The sequence below is a fragment of the Gossypium hirsutum genome, chromosome D11 (assembly GCF_007990345.1).
Source record: "Gossypium hirsutum isolate 1008001.06 chromosome D11, Gossypium_hirsutum_v2.1, whole genome shotgun sequence".
NCBI classification, from domain to species: domain Eukaryota; kingdom Viridiplantae; phylum Streptophyta; class Magnoliopsida; order Malvales; family Malvaceae; genus Gossypium; species Gossypium hirsutum.
The window spans coordinates 3,253,858-3,264,938 of record NC_053447.1 but is presented as its reverse complement, the minus strand read 5'-3'; the positions used below and the strand labels follow the sequence as shown (position 1 = coordinate 3,264,938).

Below are 11,081 nucleotides of genomic sequence, written 5' to 3'. Positions count from 1 at the left end.
TTTTCCGACTTTTCATATTCTTTCTTCTTCTACTTATTTCTTCCCCGTTTTATTTTATTTTTAATTTCCCTTTTATCACTCGAAAAGAAAAAAAAAAGGAATAGGGGTGAGGGTTTTGTAAAGGCCAATGGAGGGCTCCTCTTCCCAGCTATTTGATGATGATCAAAAGTCTTCTGGCGCTTCCAAGTTCCTCTTCAACCTTCCGTCTCGCGGCCACCTCTCCTCCACCGTCGTCTCCTCCAATCTGGTGGCATTTTTTGTTCTCTTTTTTCTTTAATTAATTTCACGTCATTCCGTTTAATTTTAATCTTTGTTCGCGCCATTATATGTTGTTTTCTGTGCTTCGTCGCGCAAAATTGTGACAAGTCAAAGAAGTGTAGAACTGTTTGTTGAAGTAAAGTAGTTTTACTGAATCCGGAGTGAAGGAAATAGTTATGATTCACTTTGGATCGTTTAATTTTAGCAACAATGAAAAATAAAAAAAAAACATTTTAGGGTTCAAATTCGAGGTTTTAGGATATCTAATTAATGTGTTTCTTTTAGAATACATCCGCTACAAAATGTGTGTATGTTTTTATCTGATGAATGGTTTACTAGGGTTTTACACTGAGAAAATTGACTTGGAAAGTAGAGAGAAAACTGTTATTTGAGTTAATGAAGATGCTTTATTAGTAAAACACACGGTTTTGATACAGAACCAGGGTTTGTTTATAGAGATGTCATTAAAGTCTGATCTATTTGGGATTAACCATTTTGGGCTGTCCTTAGTAAATATTTTTGGGGCCTTATTTTCATCTTGGAATAATTTCCAGTATTTTTAGGCTACCAAACTCTTGAATTTACTGACCAAACCTAACGTTATGTTACCTGCTTAGCATTCCCTTGTAAGCATGTTTCCATTTGCATATATGCATTTTATATAGCATAATCTTTATTCCTTCACTTAAATTGTTCGTGGCATGTGTTAAGTAATGAAGGTATAGGAGATAGCCGGTTTCACCAAGGGATTTTTCTTCAATGGTTCTAGGATTGTGGACATGTTATGGTCTTTGTTTTGCCTTTGCTACTCTTCAAACTAGAGCAGTTTCCCCTTGTGTCTATATTTCAATGGGGCCAAGTCACTTCTCAAATAATAGCCTTCTGTAATCTGTCTATATCATTATACCAATTTGTTTCACGTGGCCAGGATGCTGGAAGTTTGTACCCATTTGGCCTGTTTCTTTCTACCTGCTTTTGTTTGCATATTTAAGCAAGCATCTGATTTATGAGCCAGCCTATTCAGCAGCTCCCTTTCTGGTAACTTTCTAATTATTCCATGCTATTTCTTTCAAGGAGTCTCCCTGAAAAAAAGAAAGTACAATCTGTTATTCAATTACATCCATATACTGCACTTTTCTTATCAGGAAACAAGCTAAGAAGAGTTTCTCATTTGGTTAAAGAATGAATCAACTTAGTTAGAGGGAAACTGGTTGGGTTGTCTAGCCAAATTATTGCAGTCACCTATATTGCTGCTTATAAGCTTCTTTGATGTGTAATGCATTTTTGGATCTTTTTAACTACTATAGTCTTTTTCATTTGATTGTTTTATTTCTCGGCATAATTCTTTTTTCTGCTTTTTTTATTATTATTTTGAACTGATAATTTTTTAGCCCTGTCAATGCATGAAGAGCATGTCATTTTGTACAAAAATGTCGCTTATATTGCAAAATTCTGCAGGGGGGGATGCGAGTTTATATTTGCGAGCACAACACTTCTCCACCAGGTGGCTGTAGACTTAAAACTTATTAGGGACTTCCAATACTTTTGAAAATAAATTTTATTTATTTTAAACTTATGCATGACCGTTTCATCAATGTCTTCTTGTTCGACTTGAGAATCATTACTTACTGTTGTTAATGCTTTACTTCCATCTTAATGTTCAGGGTCTTAAGTGTATATATCTCTAATTAAAATTGCCCCTAAAATTGGGACTTTTGATTCACTAAAGGTCTTAAAAATTTATGTGTGCAACACCTGCTTTTGGGGAACCTCTAGGCAGCCTTCTGCCAACGTGCATTCTAGTTTCTGTAAGAGAGGCTTAATCAGATATTGTTATTGAAAAAACAATTTGTAAGGCATACTATTAATTGAACTTTTCTGCCAGCTTACCTATGCTGCCGTCGTTTCTGCCATTTTTTAATGGGTTACTCTTGTTTTACTGAATTAAGTTATAATCAACATGTATTCTTGAAGCTCACCTATTGTGTGAAAATAATTAACAGGAAAGTGATTTAAAAATTCACTGCAAAATTTAAGCTATAGAACTCATTGCAACAGTTTGGGAGCCTAAAATTTTCCTAATTTGAAGCATGTACAAGATATATAATGTATCTTAAGAATATGATTTTGACGCCCTAAATCTTTATTCTGAACTTCAACTTACTCGAGTGTCTATTAATTATATGGACATATGATCAGTGTTGAGTGGTAGTTAAATTGCTATTTTGTTTCTATTTTTATTTATCTGTTACCAATTCATGTTTTATACTTGATAAATGTAAGGAAGTAGAGCAAACATCTGAAACCATGCTATAATCGTCATGTTTATAAGATTAGTATGCACATTTTTCTGTTGGTTATCTTGTTCATTCCCAAGAAGAGCTGCACTAGTACAAGAAATAGTTGTGAGATTTGTTCTTATTGACAAGCTAGATAATTTTCTTTCTCTTGCATGTCCAGAGAGCCAGCACATAAAGACAAACCAACAGAACATACTTATTAGATCGCTCATGCTTAATGACAAGAATGGTGATTCCAGTTCAAAGGATGTGAAAGCTGCAGCTGAGGGTCCTAGAAAGAGGTAATGATTTCTTCTTTCTTGGGTGAATGATGTTTAGATGTCTTGTTACTATTTATTGTGTGTGTACATCTTCTTCTTTTTCTAACATTAATTTCATTATAGATTCTTATCATATTTGTTTTTTTTGATACAATGCCTAGAACTACCCATAGCCTCTCCTCAACCCTTAAATAGGAGGATAACGTGCTTAAATGCACTCGAATTCATGTCCTCCTACACTGGCAACAATGCGATGTCAATCGAGCTAAGATTCAACCGGCTTGTGTGTGTATGTTAATTGTCTTAGATTCACTGTTAACCCTCATTTAGTCATGTGTAACATCAAGATGTGACCATCTTTTTGTAACTTTGTTCAGCCTGCTGTTTTTAGCGGATCACATGGATTGCATGATGTGCTATTATTGCACTTGCATCATATTGCATGCAATGATGCTCGATGACTAGGGTAGATTGTTTGATGCCTGCCGTTCTTTTTCCTGCAGGGCTGCTGAAAGAGTCATGGATAGCAGGGCTTCGGCAAAGAAAGCCAATACACAAGGTAGTTCTCAACCTGGTCAGTTAATAAATGTTTTGTAATGATACTTATGTGTGTATTCATGTGCATGGTTCAGTATATGGGTCAATATTGTCAAGAAACTATAATGTCACTGCCGGTGTTCATAGTTGGTATTTTGTTTTACATATTCAACGATTTTATTTTTCAATGCAGTCTCAACCTTGAATAACAGTTGTTGCATGGAATGGTAATTAATATTGATGCAGTATTTTAGAAGTGACTAGATTCTGTATTTTATGTCTGGCTTGGCCCATCTGTCGGTCCTTTATGCTCTTTACTTGATTCAAAACTTTTATCATCTCACTATGTTGGTTGATCACAGTTTGGAAGTCAAGATTCTTTTGCTTTTTCGTGTTGCTTATCTATACAAACTTATGATACTGAGACGTTTCTTCACTTGGGAAAAGTAGCAAAGCTCGAATGCTGGATTACAATTGCTGGTTAGCTTTGTAGATTTAAAATATCTTTTTATCTGATTGATTTCTAGTGAGGTTTCCACGTTTTTGTTAGTAAATCAGTATGCAATGTGAATGAAGCCATTCCTTTTTCATCAAACCACGTTATTCAGCATGAGTATGTATGATTTTTCTTGTTAAAATTGTCTCAAATCTTTATTCATGGTTTTATTATTCAGAGAGTAATCATCTTGAATTCGGCTAATGACTTGGAAACCTGCAGAGGGATCAAGCAGTCGTGCAGCTGAGAAGGACTACCATAGTTTAACCGTAGAGAGGCTTCGTGCCCTTCTAAAGGAAAGAGGACTTTCTTCCAAGGGAAAGAAGGCATGTTCTCTAGTAAAGCTTTCTTGGATTCCATCTTTAGTCTCCTTTAAATGTTTAGCTAATTAGTATTATATTCGGGACGCATTTAATGATCCGTTGTACACTACTGCTGTGCAGGATGAACTGATTGCTCGCTTGAAATGTGTAAATGGTTCATCGCAGAAGTCAGAGTGACGCCGCAGCTCTATCAATGTATACGTTGGCAGAGGTAAAAGAGAAGTAGGCGATCATGTTGTCTTTTGCGTTAACTTAGGGAAGTGACACCAAAATGGAAGAATTACTTAAAACTTAGTGTTTCCTGAAAATAATGAGTAAGAGAAATTCTAGAACCTTTGCGTTTTGGGGTTAGTATTTGTGTTTTCACTTTCAAGTCTTTTTTTTTTCTTTTTAGTTTTGCTATTGTTTTTTTATTTAGTTGCCATCTTCCCTTAAAAGATAATATGATTTTTATTATTAATCTTTTAATTAATGTAAATTAATTAAAGAAAAATTATTGGGATGTTATTAATTTAACATTTGATAATTTTGAGTTGACATGTTTCATGTCATAATTAACCCAATCAAACTGATCCCCACCAAATGGATTTCCTGTACAAACCCTGACAAACCGAGCCTACCAAATGGAGTTTATTAGCCAAATGAATCTACATAAACGTGAAATCTTTTTCCTTAGGCCCAAATAATGTTGCATTTTTAATAAACGGAATAAAAAGGTCAAATCGGTGAGATTTTTAGGTATCAATCGGGTGGGTGGAATTTTGAAATTATAAATATATAAAGTTATAACAAATTTTAAATAAAAATATGTATTCAATTAAAGGATACAAAATTTAATGTAAATCTAGAGGGTGTTAACTTGGAATAATATTTTTTGAAAGGAGTTTAAATTTTCAAATTTTTATTTACTTTTTGCTAATTATTATCCGGTTAAATTGTTTTCAGTGACTTGAAAATCAAAGTGATTTAATTATATATTAGATTATGGTACACTCGTAATAATGAGTGAAAAAATTATAAAAAAATAAATATATAAAAATTTTGATTTAATGATCAAATAAAGCATTAGTTGAAATAATAAAAACATTGAAATTATAGTATTTTGGGTTTGAATCACATGCATTTCTTAGATTTCATATCATTTGAAATGACAAAAATATTTCCGGTAATAATATTTATTGTATTATAAAAGGAATGGTTTTTGATAACTGCTTAGTTAAATTGAGACTCGGTTGAAGAGTAAGACCAACTCAATAAGCTTTTTAAATGTAGTATAAGTACATAAATACAAGAATGAGGCTATAGCATTGTTGTTTAAGGGGAAGGTTCCAAATTTTTGAATTTTAGATTCGAGTCTCATTGCATGTGAGTATGACATGAGTCTTCAGTTTCATCATATATATCATATTTAAATTTTATTTGAATTCGCTCTAATTCTTCATTCGTGGTATTTTATTCGAATATATATTTAACTAAATAGATCATATGTATAAATTTTATTGAAACTCTTTCAAAATTTTCATATTACTTTTAAACATGTATTTAACTATATTGAAAATAAAGAGTTTTAAAGTAGGAGCGAGAGCGTTGAGGTGTCAAAAAGTGGCAACTAGCAAAGTTTGTCCATACCCCATTGATACGAAGGTTTGAAGTTAGGTTGATCTGACTATGATAGGAGGAATGGCCTAAATGAGTAAGTGGACGGTGCAAGGTCACATCAACATCATCAAATCGTTTATCCGCCTAATTCCACTATTATTATTTCGGCTGCAAAATTACAACGCCGCTTCTTTCAAATTCAGAATCAGATCCCATCCCATGCAATTCGTTTTAGGTACTCGTAATTACCCACATTTCAATTCTTTTATAAAATAAAGTACACCTGCACTAATATTTTCGGCTACTGATTATCTCTTCTAATAAAATCGTTTTTAAAATTTAAATTCATATTTACAAAGAAAGTCAAGTGTTAATATATTTTACATTATTTGTAGAATTAAAATTTTTGATTAAATTTGTTAAAAATGCCAAAATAAAAAAAATAGAGAAATGGGCTATTTTTTGAGATATTTATGAAAATAAGTCAATTTTGAAGAGAAAGTAAAAATGCGTCGCATTTTCTAACTTTTTTAATACATCAGTTCTTTTGGTTAGATGGTTAAATGCTAGTGATTCTTCCTCTCATACTCACATTTGTATTTTTATTTCATGTTGTTTCAAGTTTTTTTTCTATTTTAAATTATTTTTTAACACATTAGTTCATTTGATTAGATGATTAAATAATAGTGATTTTATCCTTGAGTTTTAGCTTTGATCTTTCTTTTAAGCACATTCATATTTTTTATTTCATGTTGCTTCAAGTTTTTTTTAATTAATAAATATATTATTTTTAAGTTTTTTTATATTAATAACTCTTATTTGTAAAATCAAATAATAAAAAATATTTTTAATCATAAATATATTTTATTTTTTAAAAACATCAACTAATTTTTTTGATAAATTTTTCTTTATATATAATATTTATTTTTTCCACCTATATTGTGGGTATGATGATTTCTAATATTATAAAATGAAATAATTATTTCAAATATAATTGTTTTTCCAATTACATTATGAGTATGGTAAAGTATTTTTATAGGTGAAATATTTCAATTAATTATTTCGAATATCATTATGTTTATATGTAAAATATTTCAAATACACATGCAAAATATATACTACTAAAATTTACTACACTCATGATATAGATTGAAAAATAAATATTACACATTTTCATCTGATGCAGCAGTGAAAACGCATCCTACAACGCACGTTTTCAACCACATCAACAGAAAACGCATCCTGCTGAACACGTTTTTATCTTCTCTCTAAAATTAACTTTTTTCCTTAAATATCACATAAATCTACCCAAAATCTTAATTATTAAAGAAATGGGTTTGACTTTTTTTATTATTATTAAGATTTTAATAGTAAAATCACATATTGCATAAAATCTAGTAATATAAATGTCAAAAGAAAAGAAGAACAAACCCATTTTCAGTTTGCAATATTGTTATAGTGGCCGACAATGCAAAAATTACCTGCCAGCAACCTTTCTTAAAATCCGATAGATGATGGGTTTTTAATTTGATTGGTTTAAATCGAATAAATTATTAAAATTTATAAAATTATAAAAGTAATTAGTTTTTTGCCTTATTTTTAATTCGTAAATTGATTAATTTTTTATCCAACTGATCTAACCAATCGACTTGATTTTGATAAGCTCAACTTTCAATTATAATATTTCTTCTAGAATATTTCCAATCAATGGAAGTTTTTTTTATTTAAAATTGTTTTATCTCTATCCCACTTCGACGTGTGACAATGCAAGAAGCAACTTGAGAAGCACCCACGGATGGCCTTTCGTCTTGCACCACTTGATGTTCGTCATTAATCAAGCCACCCGTTATTAGCAAGTGCAGGTTTATCTCAAGAGGGGACCATTGAGGCATAACAATACCGTACTACCTTAGCAAAGGGAATGTCAAAACAATACCGCGTTTAACGACAACCAACATGTAACAGACTTGCCACTTGGCCGACCGCGCGAGTAGGAGCGAAGCCATAAAATTTTTTGAGGGAGATTGGAATAAAGTTGTATATTTTTATGATAGAAAAAGTGAAATTTCACCATTTGAATAGTCTATATCTTTATAATTTTTAAAGAATTAGATCAATTTTTTCTCGTTTTTGGGGGGCCAAAGTAAAATTTTACTATATACTATTTTAAATTTTTTAAAATTATAAAATGACTAAAAGTAAAATTTTCCATTTTAAGAGGGTTGGGGCCCTGCCAGCCCCCCTTGGCTCCACCCTTACACATGAGCAAGCCACTACCCATGTTGTCGGACATTATTAGGCATGGGAGCCTTCTCCGTATGGCATGATGAAGAAAAGATATTTTCCCTCAACTCTCAGCTTCCTCAAGCTTTATAGCCTAGCACACTACAACCTCATCTTCTCTTTCATCCTCAATTTATTTCAATGGTTTGCCTGACTTAACCTGTCAATAGTCGATACACAATCTCATTGATCTATCTTTCTTCTTTACAAACAAAACTGGTGCACACCAGGGCGAGAAACTCGATCGTGCAAAACCTCTATCCGTTAACTCTTGCAACTGAGCTTTCAACTCTTTCAACTCTGTAAGAGCCATTTTGTACGGAGCTATCAATATCGGTGATTTTCCCGGTACTAACACATAGCAAATTCAACCTCTCTGATCGGTGATAACCCGGGTAACTATTTTGGAAATACAACTGAATATTCACTAACCACTGGTACTGAATCAATCTTCATCTCAAACACTTTTGTATCTAGTACATATGCAAGATATGCATTGCAACCCATTCTCACATACTTTTGTGCTAGCATAGCTGATATTACAACAGGTAACCCGCTCGAATCATCGGATTCAATACGTAGAGTCTCACCGTTCTGACATTTTAACACAGTAATCTTTCGTCTACAATTCACAATCGCATCATGCAAAGTCAGCCAATCCATACCCAATATCATATAAAACTCATCAAACGGTAAAAGCATCAAATCAGTCAGAAAATTGTAACTTCGAGTTATCAAAGGACAATTCTTGCTTAATTTATCAATTAGAACATACTGACCTAAAGGGTTCGATACCTTAACCACAAATTCGATGGACCCGAAAGGTAAACTCTTCTTAAACACTAAATTTGTACACACATAATAATGGGTTGATCCAGGATCAATCAATGTAGTTACATCAGTGTTATAAAGAGAAAAAGTATCGGTGATAATATTTGGTGCCGATGCATCTTCACGAGCGCAAATAGCATAAGCTTTGTCTGGCGCCTGTGCCTTGAATCTCATAGCAGAATCCTTTGTTGCACCTCTACTACCACTCACATTTCTAATATTTCAAGGTGGTCTCCCTCTTGCAGCTGTATTGCTCGGTCGAGCAGTCGAAAGTTTGTTTTTCTCAAGTAACTCAGGACAATCCTGAATGAAATGCTCTTGCGAGCCACATTTAAAACATGCTCTATCATTCATCCAACATTCTGCAAAATGTCATCTACCACACTGTTGACACTCAGATTTGTTGGCATTGACACTACCAACACTCGCTATTGAAGTGGCTTGAGCTTTTGGACTCGCGTGTTGCTTCCCACGATCTCTATTAGAATACCCCACTGAAGCGGTCAAACGGTTATGAAAATCCTTCAATTTCTTAGACGAAGAATGATATGATTTACTCGTCGACCTCTTTCTAGAATCTTTAGTCTCAGAATCAACTATTGTCTTTTCTTTGCTAAGCTCTTTGGCTTTGTGTGCTCTATCAACTAACACGACAAATTCTTTCAGTTCAAGAATCCCGACCAAAAGTTTGATGTCTTCATTCAACCCGTCTTTAAACTGTTTATACATACCCACATCGATTGGAATGCACTCTCGGGCATATTTGCTCAGTCTAACAAACTCTCTTTCATACTCGGCTATGGTCATACGACTCTATTTCAGCTCTAAGAATTTCTTACGCTTTTGATCAAGAAACCGTTGACTTATATATTTCTTTCTAAACTCGGTTTGAAAGAATTCACATGTGACCCGATCTCTCGACACTATATATATTAGTGTGTTCCACCACTGATATGCTACATCTTTCAGAAGAGACACAACACATTTAACGCATTCTAACGGTGTGCAAGACAAGTCATCAAAAACTCGGATCGTATTCTCAAGCCAAGACTTGGCTATCTCAAGGTCATCATTAATTGTAGCTCTAAACTCTTCAGCCCCTTATTTTCAAATTTTATCCACAGGCGGTTTACTCAAACATACCGGTTCTAAGACTTGATGAGCTATGGGGATCGGTTGGGGAAAATATGGGGGTGGAGTTTGTTGAGCAGTTGAATTCGTTCGGACACACTCAGTGAACCACTCACTCATTATCTAGAAGAAGGCTTTCTTAGCCTCTTCTCTATGACCCTCAGACACGGGTTTAAATCTAGATAACGCTGCCCCGCGAACAAAGGTCGACGCGGTACTTTGAACATCATCGGAGTTTGCTCGATTTGGATCCATTACTATATGAAAAACATTATTTTCAACTGTCAAGAGATGTCACACTATCACAGGTTATAAAATGGCATGTATAGTTAGACTCACATATGCTACGTTAGTTTGAGAATCGACTAAACCGTAGCTCTAATACCAATAAATGTAACACCCCTAACCCGTATCTGACGCCAGAGCAGAGTTACGGAGCATTACCAGACTTATAAATCAAACAATCATACATGTCATATTCATTTCTCATTTAAATCAAACAACATTCAAACTCATTCATATAGTCCCTACTACGAGCTTTCGAGACCCCAAATAGACATTAAAAATAGTTCGAGACTAAACCAAGTACTCAAGAAAATTTTAAGAAAATATTAAAAATTTTCAAAGTGCAGGGCCGTGTGCCTCACACGGCCAAGAGATACGCCCGTGTATTAGGCCGTGTGGGTAATCAAAAAGGGGATCACATAGCCATGTCTCAGCTCGTGTCCGACCCCATGTAACTTGTAACGACCTAAAATTCACGGGCATCGAAAAAGTATAATATCGGGCCTCCGTCTTAGTAAATTGAGTCCGAAAATAATTATTAGAAATATTTACGAGACTAGTTGTGTGTTTAATTAAGTTTTAGATAGATGAATTTAATCTAATTAAGAATAATTAGGAAAAAGGATTAAATTGAATAAAGGGTAAATGTTTAATTATAGATCAAAAGAAAATAAGAGGGACCAAATGGGCAATTAAGCCACATTTGGAAGTTGAGGCGGCATAACATTGTAAAAATCTTAGATTTTTATATTATTTATTTATATAAATATATAAATTA

At 33.4% G+C, this 11,081-nt stretch overlaps 1 protein-coding gene across 1 annotated transcript; it reads left to right on the top strand.

Annotated features, from left to right (window-relative positions):
- On the top strand, positions 1 to 4,525 carry LOC107912085 (uncharacterized). Its single transcript, XM_016840131.2, has 6 exons — positions 1 to 247; positions 1,717 to 1,762; positions 2,719 to 2,839; positions 3,322 to 3,377; positions 4,074 to 4,177; positions 4,295 to 4,525. Exons 1-6 carry the CDS (start codon positions 128 to 130, stop codon positions 4,349 to 4,351), a joined length of 504 nt encoding a protein of 167 aa, XP_016695620.1. The 5' UTR covers positions 1 to 127; the 3' UTR covers positions 4,352 to 4,525.
- The last annotated feature ends 6,556 nt before the right edge of the window (positions 4,526 to 11,081 follow it).

Coding starts and splice junctions, on each gene's coding strand:
- LOC107912085 (XM_016840131.2), top strand. CDS start 128: ATGGAGGGCTCCTCTTCCCAGCTATTTGATGATGATCAAAAGTCTTCT. Junction 2,840..3,321: donor GCTGAGGGTCCTAGAAAGAG/GTAATGATTTCT, acceptor TTTTTCCTGCAG/GGCTGCTGAAAGAGTCATGG. Junction 3,378..4,073: donor AAAGAAAGCCAATACACAAG/GTAGTTCTCAAC, acceptor GGAAACCTGCAG/AGGGATCAAGCAGTCGTGCA.